This window comes from Paroedura picta, chromosome 2 (genome assembly GCF_049243985.1).
Source record: "Paroedura picta isolate Pp20150507F chromosome 2, Ppicta_v3.0, whole genome shotgun sequence".
Taxonomy (NCBI): Eukaryota; Metazoa; Chordata; class Lepidosauria; order Squamata; family Gekkonidae; genus Paroedura; species Paroedura picta.
Window position 1 is genome coordinate 138,509,663 of NC_135370.1, and position 15,661 is coordinate 138,525,323.

General features: G+C 43.1%; 1 protein-coding gene across 2 annotated transcripts in view; it reads left to right on the plus strand.

Moving 5' to 3' along the window:
• Positions 1-15,661, plus strand: part of DPH6 (diphthamine biosynthesis 6) — a 295,479-nt gene that overhangs the window by 130,037 nt on the left and 149,781 nt on the right. For both annotated transcript variants that reach the window (XM_077322984.1, XM_077322983.1), the window contains exons 11-12: positions 1,090-1,219; positions 7,853-8,027. In XM_077322984.1, coding sequence (XP_077179099.1) covers positions 1,090-1,219; positions 7,853-8,027 — 305 coding nt within the window. The remainder of the gene's footprint in view (positions 1-1,089; positions 1,220-7,852; positions 8,028-15,661) is intronic.

Here is a 15,661-nt window from a genome sequence, read left to right on the forward strand (position 1 = left end):
GTGGACTGTATGGCATTATTCTCCACTGAAGTCCCTCCCCTCCCCAAACTCACCCTCTGCAAGCTCCACCCCCAATGTCTCCAGTTTTTCCCCAACTTGGAGCTGACAACCCTAAGCTGCACACATATAAAAAATTGGTATTGTAGATACAAAACAAAGCAGCATTGAACACCAACGGCTAGGCATGAGCTCTTTGTGATCCGAATGCAACAATTAAATATTAGACATTAGTTATATAACATGAACATAATTTTGTCTGAATGTTAATGCTGGCAAATCCTGATAATATTACCATTAAGGGGGTGGGGAGGGAGTCTGGTTAAGATCAAAATAATCTGTTGTCTTGAAATATATTAGGTCTTAATTAAGGTGGGGAAATTCCCGGTAAAGTGAGAGTAGAACCTTGGAAGGGTGGTGTTTAGGGAGCAGTGGGATATAACACCCCAGAGTCCCCCCTCCAAAACAGCCATTTTCTCCAGGGGAACTTATCTCTGTAGTCTGGCCATCAGTTGTAATTCTGGAGGAACACCAGATTCCACTCGGGGGATAACAACCCAGCTTTCGAACAGGTGGAAGATTTAGGTGCCTCTCACCTGGTACACATCTTATAGCTGTTTCCAAGCAGATACATGGATGGTGTCTGATTATAATGCCGGCTGTTTGTGAATCTGAAGGGAATATTACAGTCATCTATTAAAATACCTTGCAGTGAAAAATATCTTGCAGCAAAGAGTAGGAGTTACTTGATGAATTTTTCCCTCACATCTCTGTGCATAAAGCAAAGGTTAATATCTATCTTCAAGTTTGTGTTGAGTTGGGAAATGCTGTCCTTTAATTAATTCTAATTAATTCACTTAAGAAAATACAATGCCTCAATATGAGATAGTGTTCTAGAATATAAGGACAAAATTCTTGTTTGAAAGATTTTTGATTAGAGGTTTCTACTTCATTGAAGGCTTCAGTCAATCCAAACAAGAGTTAAGCTGATATCATTTACTTTTTTTAGAAACTACTTTGTAAAAATATTCTTACTGTCATATATATATGTTTTCTCCTGTCTTTAACATTGCATAATTTTTCCACATGCAGCTCATCTGAATTCAAAAGGATTGGAATTGACAGATATTATTTTGGTCCATCTGTACATGAAGAGCATGAAAGATTTTTCTGTGATAAATTCAGCCTATATGACAGCATTTGATTTGTATCCCCCAGCAAGGTAAGTTCACACCACTGCTGCCTTGTATTTATAGTATACCAGAATATGCTTTGTTGCTACTATTGCTTTATTTATGAAGGTTTTCTTCAGATTTGGTCTATCTCTGTTAGTTGGGTCTAGACTTCCTCTCTCCCTGCTTGTATATCTCTTTTTAAAGATGTAGGCTCAGATCCTACAAGTCTGTTTTCTTTTTTACCTGGAGCTTTCTGCTGATGTAACAACATCTTATATCAGCAGAAAGTTCCTAGCACCTGAAGGAAGGACCTAGCATTAGCAGAATGGATCTGAACCCAACTCCACTTCAGAAGTAGAGCGTGAATGTCTGTTTCTAATGAAAATGTAAATATACACCCCAAGCTTAGATTTTCCATTCCCAGCAAAACACATCACTCCTTAAAACCACTGCTGAATTATCTCTTCCTTGCCTCACAACCAAATAGCCACCCAATGCCTGACATGTAGTGTTGCCAGGCTTCCTACTGTGGCAGGAGGCCTGCCACTGATCTTCTCCATTGCCCTCACCACTTCGAGCAGCTGCAGGAGAAAATAACAATGACAACAACAACAACAACAAAATCCCTCCTTTCCTTTGAGCTAAGATATCACTTCAAGTTACAATCCAGTAGTAACAATGGAAGAGTCAGAAACTCTATGGTCAAAACATTTTTTGTTTGTTTTCTGTACTCCTCTGGAGAAACAGAAATATTCTGAGGCACATACAGCAAGTTCTTATCCATTTTTTTCTTGAACTGTTTGCCTCCACAACCTATTTTGATGATTCAAGTAGTCTTTAATGCAGATGACATTGTGGCACCAGAGGTCTGCAGTTCAGTGCCCAAGAAGCTCTAGTGCTCCTACCTCCCATGTGGTTTTTCATATCACAGAAATAAACAACTGTCTCGGCTCTGTGTAATTGTTTCCATAGTCTACTATTATGTCCTCATCACTTTTCCTAGGTTTACTTTCTTAGCGAATAACCATATTTGAGCTTTCATTCATTCAGGGCAAGGTTGTTTTCATTCTGATTCCCCTTCAGTGGGACCATCTTCAGATGTATTTCATTTCTTGTTTCTTAATAAAAACGTTAATCTGTACCCATGAGCATCTAAATAAAAGCGGCAAGGTGTCCTGGGTACACTCTCTGATACTGTAATTGGGGATGCCAGTATCCAGGTGGGACCTGGGTATCCCCTAGAATTACAGCTCCAGACTAAAGAGATCAGTTCCTCTAGAGAAAATGGATGCTTTGAAGTGAGAAATCTCTGGTACTGTAATTGGGGATGCTTTTCTCCAGGTGGGAGCTGGGGTTCCCCTGGAATTATAGCTCCAGATTAAAGAGATCAGTATTACAGAATTACGATGTTTTTTTTTAAAAAGATAAGCTTAGAGCTAACATTTGACAAAACATATCATCTTATTTTGCATCACCTTAAAATCACATACCATATATTGCATTTTTTCCAGAATTTGTATTTCCCCCAAATTTGCATTTTCCATATGCTAGTTCCATATATTTTTCTATGCTAATATAAGAGTTAGCAACTATCACATTTTATATTGTTAAAATAGCCAAACTATAGTGAATATTTGTTATAAGAGAGAGAGATTATGGAATTGAGGTCACTGCATTCTGCAGGAAGCTGGACTAGATGACCCTTGAGGTACCATACAACTCTATGAGTCTGTTATCTTAATCTTAATAAATAAAATAAGAGTAAACAAAATGAAAAATGCATCTTATTTTCTAATCATAATTTCACAATCATAATTATATCATCAGCAAAACATTTTGTCTTCTATTAAAATTAAAATTTAATAAGGAAGGGAATGAAGAAGTAATCAGGGAATTGGGAAGAAGTAACGGAAATGGAGGTAAAAGAGAAAAAAGAAAATGAAGGAACAAGAAACAAAAACAGGAAAAAGATTTTATATTATTATTGAAAATTGTATTACAAAGGGAGGAAAAATATAAAAGTTGTAATTTGTCGGCTCTTAAAATTGTATAATAATCTGTTATACTTCACCTAGAGAAGGCCAAGAAATAAAAAAGTGAAAAGTGGGGTGGGGCTTGCCTATTAGGTGGGATTTTGTTTTCTATTGTGCAGATTCCTCTATATATCCCATCGTCTGAAGAAAATAATATTCCAGAGTCTTTATATGGTAGAAATCATCAGAGATAGTGCTCTAGTAGGTTATATATATCTGTAAACAGCCCGTGGCGCCACGGGCGCCACGGACTGAATAAAAGAGTAAGGGGTAGTGGGGAGGAGTTAGGGCGGGACCGGTCCGGGATAAAAACTCGGAGGGGCCAATCAGGAGCCGCGAAGCGGCTCCTGATTGGCCCCTCCGAGTGTCAATCCCACCCCAAGCAGCCCAGGGAATATGGCGGAGCGGCCTCGCAGCGTCGGCCGGCAGAAGGCTCCAGAGAGCCTCGGCTGGGGGGTGGTCCGGGAAGCCTTCTCTCGGCCGGCGGAGCGGCCTCGCAGCCCCTTCCCCGGGTCTCGGGGAGCATTTTAAAACTGTGCTGCCGCCTTAAAAACCTCTCCGAGACCCGGGGAAGCCGAGCCGCGCCTTCCCCGGGTCTCGGAGAGCATTTTAAAACTGTGCTGCCGCCTTAAAAACCTCTCCGAGACCCGGGGAAGCCGAGCCGCGCCTTCCCCAGGTCTCGGAGAGCATTTTAAAACTGTGCTGCCGCCTTAAAAACCTCTCCGAGACCCGGGGAAGGCGTGGATCGCCTTCCCCGGGGCTCGGAGACCTTCTTAAAACTGCGCTGCCACTTTAAAAAGCTCTTCGAGCCCTGGGGAGGGCGTGGATCGGCTTCCCCGGGCCTCGGAGACGTTCTTAAAACGGCTCTCTGCAAGGCAGCGTGACTCCAGCAACTTCTGATGAGGCATTTGACCAGATTGCCCACCAAGTAGCAGGGAGCTGTTGTCGTTGTTCCTTATTTGTTCTGCAATCACCTCTTTAGCATTGCCTGCTTTCCCAGCTGCACACAAACACAGTGGATACCAGAAAGAACAAGGTAAGAAGAGAATTGGGACAGGGATTTCTTTGTTTCCTTTGGCAAAAATAAAAATACAAAATACCCCCTAACCCAGTGAGGCATTTCCATGGGGTGAATGAGACACAGCAGCTGCTCTTTATGCCCTGTTAAGCTCAGTTAACACCAATATAGAGTTTGTGTTGAAGTACTGAATGACGAGTAGGATAACTTTCAATTTGATTAACAACACGTATCACTCATTGTTTGGATAAAAGGCAATTACCATGATATCTAATACAACAGTAGTTGCTTTTTTGTGGATTACTAAAGCTGTATAATGGAGCTACCCACATATGGCTTTGTGGATAGATCAAAGGGTGGGGGGAGCCTTGAAAATGGCTTGATAAGTACTGAAAATGTTTGTGGAATGTTGAGAACAATTCAGTGTCCATTAAAACAAAAAAGAGAGTGGAAAAATTTCCATATGAAGCCTCAGAAAGAATTCAACTTCCCTACCACCTTCATGATTCTTCATCACTATATATCTGATAATTACGTGGCTGGTACTTATGATAAGAAAGCCACCCACAAACCAGATGAAGATTTCTACTTATTAGGAGATTTCAATGTTTCAAAAACAGGCACAGTTTCATTATGTCATATTCCCCCCCCCTTTAGTTAATTTTACAAGGCATATTCTCAGAAATTTTCAAGTCATACTCTTACATATAATGTGAAATTCAGCCTTCATACATAACAACCCCATAACAACCAGACTCAAACGTCAGGCCGCCGCCGCCAAAAGCCCAGGACTCCAGCAAGGACTGCAGGTAGTCCCCCCCCCAATACCCACTCTCACTCCTGGGGGCTGCTAGCGCCCATTGCATTTCAGACTGCAATGGGCTATATTTCTAGTTTAGAATAAAACAGTAATTTGTATCTTCTTGTTAAGCCATTTGTTTGTTGAATCCTCCAAACTGGTCTTTTTTGCTGTGCTACACCGGAGTTGAAGCGCCAGTCCCTTCAAGTAAACATCCCTCACCAGGCAAAAAAGGGGGGAGGGAAAGACAACTAATTGTTAGTTGACAGATGGTATAATCCACAGATATGTGCAATGAGATGAAATGTATCCAAAAGGTAAGAAGACAGATTATTTCATTTGGTTCAGATAATCTTTGCTCTCTTTTAAATTAGAGCTTTCTTTAAAGAAGTAGTTAAATTAGGCATAATTCAATAGTTCATCTCTATACTGTCATAAATCTCTTGTTAGTTAGTACCCTGCACTTTGTAACCTATACATCTTCAGAAATTCTCTTAGCAGTGAAATCAGCCCTCCAAAATAAGTTATAATTTCAAGGGGGATCTTTGGTGTCTAAACACAAGTGGACTTTGGTGTGTGAACACAAGTGGAGTCTGAATAAATCAACCCCACCCCACACTGTGGATTCATCTATCTGTTGGTTATGTTCTGTAGGAGAGATAGAAGAATAGAGGAATACATTTTATCCTGGCATGAATACGCTTGCAATTAGATAAGTCTTAAACTTTTAAAAATCCTTCTGATCTTATCACCATTTACCCAGATATCCCTTTTCCTGAAAACTTTCTGAAAATATTTAATTATAGTTAATAATTCATTTTTGCAGAATTTGTTGAAAGTTAGGAGGGTGGAAACTTTCCTGACTTCATCAAGCAGGTTAGGAGCACAATTGAGAATGCACACGTATGAGCAGTTGTTAATTTACCCATTTGAAGAGTGGTACCTTCAGAAAGACTTGTTCAGATGAATGAAGATATTGTAGTGGAGCACAGAGGGATTGGCATTCCCATAAATATGCTGTACTCAGGCCACCAGGGGCTTTGAATGAGATGGCCTTGACTTGAAACTTGGAAGCTGATGGGCAGCAAATGGAATGACTACAAAATGTAATTATGCATGTTCTACCTAATTCCTGATTATAGCCTAGTTATAGCATTCTTCAGCTGCTGCAGTTTCTGAGTTGACTTTGAGGGAAGACATATGTAGAGTATCACTGTGGAATGGATCCAGGTGGTACCTAATTCAGTTTTGGGGTTAATTTTGTATTCCTTTTTTTTTGGTATGTTCTCCTAAAAGCTTTACACAAGGGTTAAAAACATGGAAGTTGAGAATGAACCATGTGGAACCCCACAAGACAGCTCCAACACCAAAGACAACTGGTCTCCAGTGGGAACAACTTGAGTCTGATCCATGATTTAGCCATTTTGCTCAAGCCCCACTGAAATAAAGATCTATGTGTTGAAGACAGAAGGAATAAGAACTGTGAAACTCTTTTTGTAGGGCATCTAAGTTGCTCTTTCCTTCTGAGGTTTTAGCAGCAAGATTGGACTATACCAGAAAGATTTTGGGCTCTCTTCTGTAATGTCTCCCTTTGGCTGTGGGCTCCCAAGTTAGGGTACTCACCCAGGCACCCATTCTCAGGTCCATTCAGCAGAAACAAACTGGTTTAAAACATCTGCTGTTTATTTGCAAGGAGGCAACTTCAACAACCAACAACTTAAGCTAACATACAAAACTGGAAACTGAAACAATAGACCAAACTTAATCACACAGATATTAGGGAAGGAAGAGAATGTTCAATTACATGCATACATGTACATGATAAATTTACCACCACCTCCTAGATTTTTGGCTCTCTGCAATACAATCTTTCCTGTATGATTTGTTTCTTACTGATTGGCTTTTACTGTTTATTACCTTTTTTTTCCTTAAGCTATTTATTTTGATTTTTTTGTATAATGGATTTTTTGTTAGTTGCTTCAGAGATGGGTTGTGAAAGATGGAACATAGATATTATTAAAAAGAAAACAATGCTCAACTGTGGATGTGAATCAGTGAGAAAAAAACAGAAATCATTATGTAAATATGAAACAAAATAAGAATTCCTAAAGCACATCCTATAGACCAGTTGTCCCCAAACTTTTTATCACCGGGGACCGGTCAACGTTTGACAGTGTTGGGGGGGGCAGTATTCTTTTGCTGAGGGACGTCACCACTGCCGCCTAAGCCCCTGCTCTACTTGCTTTCCCACCGGCACCCCTGACTTCCCACCACCCGCTGTGGGGCACTGCCAGCAGCTGCTGCACAGTGCCATGCCAAGGGGGAGCCTCAGCCATGGTGGCTGTGGGAGAGCACCAAAGGTGAACCAGTGGCAGAGTGGCAGGGCAGCCCCCGAGGCAGCAGCCGGGGAGGAGGATGAGGAGGAGCCGTAGCCCGGTACCGACTGATCTACGGACCGGTACTGGTCCCTGGACTCGGGGTTGAGGACTACTGCTATAGGCAATAGACATTAATAGCTAAACTAATCTTCTGAATGGATAAACCAAAATAAAACTCCAAAGCGAAGGAACTATCCAACTTATGCACTCCCATTACTTGTGGCCACCAAGCTGTACCATTAAGACTTGCTTCCCTTGGTTCCCATCTACATTTATAATAAGTTGAACTTCTACTCTCAAGAAGATTCTAAGCATTACAGCAGCATATGTTTTGCTTCCAGAGAGAACTGGATGTTTTTCAATAACCCAAGACTAAACCTTTTGATAACCTACAACATAGAAATTGCAATTTATTCTGCCTCCAACTTGTCTTTCCCATCTTGTGGTTACAGAGTATGTGTAGAAGTTCCCTTGCCTGAAGGAATATTATTTCAGATGGACTGCCTGGCACACAAGTATGATGAGGCAGTTGGTGATGTACCCTGTTATCAGAAGCAGATCATGCATGTGCAGAGCATTTCTCACTGGGCTCCTGCCAACATTGGACCTTACAGTCAATGTATACAGGTATGTCATCTTCAGTCTCACTTTGGATTGTCATCTTTATGGACAGTTGTTTCAGTTGTGAGCTCTTTTCGTGAAACCTTTCCATATGTTTGAGTCTACTCACTGAAGTGCCAGACCATACTGGGTTTTCACTTTGTTTTCACTTTTAAAACAGTATACATAATTGTATAGCTTAAAGTCAGACAAGAAGGCTATTGGTAACAAACACCTTTAGAAACACAAACATATGCAAAAATCAGAATTGTAAAGTTTGACGAAGGGAGTCCTAATATGGAGTGAGTTAAGATATAAAACACCTGCAGCTGCCCTATACTGAGTCAGACCATTGGTGTATCAAGGTTAGTATTGCTGCCAGTGGCTCTCAGAAGTCTTAGGTAAAGGTCTTTCATGTCACATAGATGAAATCTATATGGATTAGTACAAACAGTGACTATCAAAAGAGCTTCTTTCAGTATACATTGTGATAACTGCATGATAGGGCTGAAATAGGGTTTCATTCTTGGTTGGCCTGAGTTTCAAAAACTGTGTTCAGCTGGCAGAGGCAACTGATTGTTCACACTTCTTGTTAGTAGACGAGGAGTTCCGCTTGGACTTTTTGTCTTCTTTCCTCCTGGGATTGTATCGGTGATTGTGGGGTGCTGGAGGTAGATTAGTTCATTTGGATGATTTCTGAGGTACCATCTCCATATTGCTAAATGGAGCCTGGTATTGAACACTGGTCATGGGATCTCTACCAGAAGATCTTCAGTCACCGGGTATTTCCCAACCCAGAGCTTTGCAATCCTAATTGTATTTATACATATTCTTAGATTTATATCAGGATCTCTGGAACATCTTAACTTTGAGACTAAGCAAGATGATTAGAATATAGATACATATATAATAAATATTTTAAGTATCTCTGTATTTAATCCTTTGTCACATGAAAAGCAATTAGGATTTTCTGGCCTGGGAACAAAGTGGTAGAAAGCATAGATATACTTTTTGTTTGTTTGGGTTTTTTTTAATGTTGGCATGAGCATTTCTTTTTCATCCATTTTTCTTGGCAGCTGCTTTTGTTTGTTTCTTTTACAGCATTTATATGCAACTTATGAGATATACCACTTTATACTGTTTTTATGCATTTTGCAGAAGCTGATGTCCATTTTAATAGGATTGTAGTCTAATCCCATATGAGTCTCTTGTGGCACAGAGTGGTAAGGCAGCAGAAATGCCGTCTGAATCTCTGCCCATGAGGCTGGGAGTTTGATCCCAGCAGCTGGCTCAGGGTTGACTAAGCCTTCCATCCTTCCGAGGTCGGTAAAATGAGTACCCAGCTTGCAGGGGGGTAAACGGTAATGACTGGAAAAGGCACTGGCAAACCACCCTGTATTGAGTCATGAAAACGCTAGAGGGCGTCACCCCAAGGGTCAGACATGACCCGGTGCTTGCACAGGGGATACCTTTACCTTTAGGATAATCCCAAAATAGAAACCATGATTTTCAGATCCAAATGGTTCTTTCTTTCCCTGGTGGCACAGAGAAAGGGTGGGGTTTGGGGTAACAAGGATATCTTCTTTCTGGACAGCAGCTAGATCTAGAGAGGTCCATTGAGTTTAACAGGTATCTACTGCCAGCTATGAAAGGAAAAGTTGGTTTCAGTTTCAGGAGGGGGGGGGAAATGGAAAATGCAAATTGAAGCTTTTGGATATGAAGCAAAATGAGTACAGTATCAAATGCTAGGCACAGAAAATCAGATATAGTGGCAGTGTATATAAATATGTGGGTGTACTGCCCTGCTAGGCTGCACCTGCATGGCCAGGTGATTGTGCTTGCCCGAAGTCCACAGCCCAGAGAGCAGAGAGCTTGCCCGAAGTCCACAGCCCAGTCCAGGAACTGGTAGAAACAGAGTTCACAGGAATGTGGGGTGGGGAGTGAAGTAAAGCTGAGTCAAAACTAGAGAGAGCAGGACAATGGCAAAATTCAAACCAGAATCAGGAATGGAGTTGAAGCCAAGCCAAAAGAGTTGAAGAGCCAGAGCAGGAACATCACACAAGCCAGAGGTTGAAGAGCCAGGAGTCACAGGAGCAGAGCTTTGCTGTGGCAAACTGGAACAGGAGTTTCAGGACACAGAAAGGATAACACATGTGCTGACCCCCCACAAAGAGCCTTATTTCAAGTCCCTTCTGATATAGCCAGAAGCCGGGTGGGGCAGCCCTCAACCAGAGAGCCTGCAGCTGGAGCTAATCCTCATCAGAAGAAGGGGCTGCAGCTGGATCCCATCTACCCTGACAATGAGCTGCCAAGCATGCTGATCTTCTGACAGCTATCAGGGTAGATCGCCTCCTCCGACACTGCGGTTCAGGGCTTGCTGCGGCCTTTACCAATAGTCTCTGAAGCTGCTCCTCTGGTGAGTCCTCTGGGCTGGTAACTGCCTTGTTTAATGGTGTAACATAATAAGATGGTGTCTCAGCCTAGCTGGGCCCAGGCTGCTCATCCTCAGGGGAAACAGGCAAGTCCAGTTCTGTGACTGATGGTTCTCCCAGCGGCTCCAGGAGATCTGCGGCCTCCAGAGTGCCCCCTAGCACTGGATTAGCGAATGCAGGCATAATATTGGATCAGCAAGGACAATAGAAATGGGGAAGTAATCCAGGATACTGAAAGCCAGTCATAGATCTGGGACAGAAGTGGCAAAAAAAAACAAAAAAAAACTCTTAATGAAATCATAGTAGCTAAGTGGTTGCAAAAGAGAAGGAGGTCTGATTAGAGACACAAATGTTTCAGCAATTTTTGAACTTATTTATTTATTAATATTTATACCCCACCCCTCTTGGACCAGTCATCTCGGGGCAGGTAACAACAGTGAACAATAAAACCATCTGTAAACAGCCCGTGGCGCCACGGGCGCCACGGACTGTATAAAGGAGTAAGGGGTAGTGGGGAGGAGTTAGGGCGGGACCGGTCCGGGATAAAAACTCGGGGGGGGCCAATCAGGAGCCGCGAAGCGGCTCCTGATTGGCCCCTCCGAGTGTCAATCCCGCCCCAAGCAGACAATGGGGAGCCGCGCAAAGCGCGGCTCCCCATTGCCTGCTTCACTCGCTCGGAAAATGGCGGCCCGCCTGGTGAGAGCCTCGGCTGGGGGGTGGGCCGGGAAGCCTTCTCTCTGCCGGCGGAGCGGCCTCGCAGCGTTGTGGACGCTGCGAGCCCGCTCCGCCGGCCGAGAGAAGGCTCCAGAGAGCCTCGGGGGGGGTGGATGGGTGGGGGGGGGAAGGGAAGCCTTCTGCCGCCGGCCGCAGCGGGCTCACAGCGTCGTAGACAGAAAAAAAAACCCTGTAGGAGCCTTTCGCAGATCCAAGCAGCAGAAAACAAAACCCTGAAGGAGCCTTTCCCAGCTCCAAGCAGCAGAAAAAAAAACCCCTGTAGGAGCTCCAAGCCGGCACGCCCACGAGAGCTAGCAGAAAAAAAAAACCCTGTAGGAGCCTTTCACAGCTCCAAGCAGCAGAAAAAAAAACCCCTGTAGGAGCCTTTCCCAGCTCCAAGCAGCAGAAAAAAAAACCCTGTAGGAGCCTTTCCCAGCTCCAAGCAGCAGAAAAAAAAACCCTGTAGGAGCCTTTCGCAGATCCAAGCAGCAGAAAACAAAACCCTGTAGGAGCCTTTCCCAGCTCCAAGCAGCAGAAAAAAAAACCCTGTAGGAGCCTTTCGCAGATCCAAGCAGCAGAAAACAAAACCCAGAAGGAGCCTTTCCCAGCTCCAAGCAGCAGGAAAAAAAACCCTGTAGGAGCCTTTCGCAGATCCAAGCAGCAGAAAACAAAACCCTGAAGGAGCCTTTCCCAGCTCCAAGCAGCAGAAAAAAAAAACCCTGTAGGAGCTCCAAGCCAGCACGCCCACGAGAGGCAGCAGAAAAAAATTAACCCTGTAGGAGCCTTTCGCAGCTCCAAGCAGCAGGAAAAAAAACCCTGTAGGAGCCTTTCGCAGCTCCCAGCAGAAAAAAAAAAAAAAAACCCTGTAGGAGCTCCAAGCCGGCACGCCCACGAGAGCTAGCAGAAAAAAATTAACCCTGTAGGAGCCTTTCGCAGCTCCAAGCAGAAGAAAAAAATTAACCCTGTAGGAGCCTTTCGCAGCTCCAAGCAGCAGGGGGAAAAAACCCTGTAGGAGCCATTCGCAGCTCCAAGCCGGCACGCCCACGAGAGCTAGCAGAAAAAAAAACAAACCCTGTAGGAGCCTTTCACAGCTCCAAGCAGCAGAAAAAAAAAAACCTTTAGGAGCCTTTCCCAGCTCCAAGCAGCAGAAAAAAATTAACCCTGTAGGAGCCTTTCGCAGCTCCAAGCCGGCGCTCCCACGAGAGCTAGCAGAAAAAAAAAAACCCTGTAGGAGCCTTTCGCAACTCCAAGCAGCAGAAAAAAATTAACCCTGTAGGAGCCTTTCGCAGCTCCAAGCCGGCGCGCCCACGAGAGGCAGCAGAAAAAAAAAAACCCTGGAGGAGCCTGTCGCCGCTTCAAGCCGGCGCCCTGGGAGCCCCGGCAGCCGCCCACAGCGCTGCTGCTGGCGGCTCCCTGCCCTCATGGCCCCAGAACACAATGGAGCCGCCGGGAAAGCCGCAGAAGAACAAAAAAATGCAGAGGAGCCGCCGCAGCCCAGCGCACCACACCTGGTGCTCCTCGGCAAAAACTACGAGACGCCGAGGAGCCGCCGCCCGCCTCCTCTTTCAGGTAGCCTGTCCCTCGCTCTGTCCCTCGCCTGCCGCTCGCTCTGGTCCCCACCTGCTAGCGCCCATTGTCTTCTTCATACAATGGGCTTTTTTACTAGTAAACAATAAAGCAATAAAACATAAATACATTTTAAACTATTAAAGACTGAAAGCATAATAGCAGCCAAGTCTTTATTTAATATCTTTCCATGAAGGGGAATGTAGGAGGAGAACTCCAAGCTAGTAGGGGAAGCTAGTAGGGAAGCAATGTTCTATGCCTGGTGGAAGAGCTCCCATCTTGCAGACCCTGTAGAATTGCAATCGCTCTGTTACGGCACTGATGTTCTCTAGGGAGAAAACAGTTTTCCAGAATTTATTTTCTGAGGGAGAAAATCCACTATCACAAGGATATTGCACCCTATGCTTCCTTAGCACATGTAATTTAGTTTTTTTTGCCAAACTAAAAGGCAAAAATAAAAGTTGAAAATAGAGAACACTAATTTTGTAGTTTTAAAGAAGGAAACACATTATTTGGACATACTCATACAGTCACAGTGGGGCTATAACAGAACACTGGTTCTCAAGTTAAACGTTATAAGACTGATTTTATTGATCTCTTGAATAGGGTATTATCATAATGCATGTAGTAGTAAATTGTGCACAAAATTAGTCATATTTCAACAATAAACATATCCATATGTTTTATATGTAATATAAGCAGGAATTATAATTATCCAATGCTGTATGTTGTTTTACATCAAAATGTTTATACTATACATCTTGAGTGAGTAACGCCTTGTCATTACAGTCATTACAAAGAAGAAAATATTTTACAGGAGGGTGTGTTTTTTATTTTTAATGTACTCTGGAAGTTCCATTTTTCTGTGAGGTAAATTGTCAAAAAGTCCTCCGGAGAAAAAAACCCTCTCTCCAGTTTTTCCTTTTCCCACCCGATCTTCACATATCAAAATATTCTTTTAGTTACTCAGACAAGCAATATTTTATTTAACTTCCTCTGAAACTTCTTTCTGTTTGCCAGCTAATTCCCTGGTGCTCATCGGCATCTTTTCATTTTGCTTTAGTGTTAAGATGTTTTAGCATAAAATGTTATAAATAATTTTAGCTGCATGCCAACTAGAATGGTTATACTGCCTCCAATAGCTTATAGCCATCACAGAAGGTTTTAAAAAGTGCTTTCAAACCATTTAAGGCACTTTATTCTAGAACACCTTGAAAGATTGTCTAGAATAAATTGTTTAAATGTACATCATTGTAAAGTTATGTTAGTGCTTCAAGTACTTTTAAATTACATGCTTGGAAGAACAGCTATCCAGAATGCCCAAGGCCAAATTTACAAGGATATGTCGAGGAACTCATGAAGGAGACTTTAAACAGCTTCACCCATTTCAGTGTTGTCCTGAAACATTTTTAAAAGCCATATCAAATCACCTTATAACAAGTGTGTGTGTGTGTGTGTGTGTGTGAGAGAGAGAGAGAGAGAGAATCTCATTTCCATCATAGTTGTTGTCAGAGTGAGAGCTAGTAATCCGTTTGAATTATGGTTTGGCATCTGGTTGTAACCTGTGCTTACTTGTCTATTAATGTTTTAATGTTTATGTTTTGATATTAACTATGTTATTGTTTTTCCATTGTTTTGTACCACTCTGAGCCTGCATAGGAAGGCTTAGCTTTAAAACAGCCAGTGTGGGGGTGGGGCAGGATTTCAGCTCCCAGGGCAGCTTCTGCAGTCTAGAACCTGATAAAAAGACACTCTTGGCTGAGAAAGTGGAGGAAGGACTGCACAGAAGGGAGTCTGTCAAGGGGAGGCCAAAGGAAGATTTACTTGTAGGCTCACTCAAGGAAGGACCAGAGGCCACACTCAAGAAAAGGTCAGGTCCTGGAGACTAAGAGGACCAGGCAGCAGAGAGCAACAACAGGCAGAACTGCTTCCTGGTCGAGGCAAAGCTGAGCAAAGTGTGACACTTTCCTTTTCATATTTATTGAAAACATCAAAGAATCACATTTTGGGCCTGCAAATACCAAGTTCAACCAGCTCAGGCAGGACGACTTGGAAGACTACTGCAGCAGAATCCCTGTCTGTCGAATCCCTAGTGTCAAGTTCAGAATTCAAAGTCTTAATCAATAAAGTATTGGGATTTTGATGAGGAAGCCTGCTGGATGGCAACTGCCCTTCCCAGGCCTTGAAGTCTAGATATAGGTTGGTGTTCTATTGAGAATCCTGAAGAACAGAGCTGCGATTAGTGCCGTGATGCTCATTGATCCAGATTGCTACATGCCAAGTCAGCTTTTAACGTTACGATTATGCACTGAATAATAATAAATTTTCCAAGAGCTAATGTGGTATTCAGTAAAGAACTGTTTGACTCTATAGTTAGTGTGACTGCCTCGAATCTGTTGGCTGAGAGAGGGATCAGGATAGGCCCTTTTCCCAGACACTCAAGGACCTTACCAAACCAATCTTCCCATTGCCTTATCACCCTCTGCCATCATTTAAACACATCAGCATCTAAACACAACACATCAAAAAAAAAACCTGCACAAGCATGCTGGCATGCTACATGCAACCTGAGGGACTGCCTGTCTGTCCATACCCCCCAAAAGAGTGCTTCACTCTGCAAATTTAAACTAGTTGTTGATCCCTGCCCCAAGGAAGTACGTCTGGCCGCAACCAGGGCCCAGACATTTTCAGTACTGGGCCCTACTTGGTGAAATAAGCTCCCAGGAGATAGCCAGGCCTTGACAGAGCTCTTCCACCAAGCATTAGGTTGGGACCAGTGAATCCTACAGCATCAAATGGGACCCCCTATAAAAGACACTCCTGCATAAACATCTTGAGCTGGAAAGGGACCTAGAGTACTGAATGACGTTGCTGCTAGTTATAATGTTGATTTAATGAGTATTTAAGATGTTATAAATTGTTTCAATAGTCATTAAAACATTGTACACC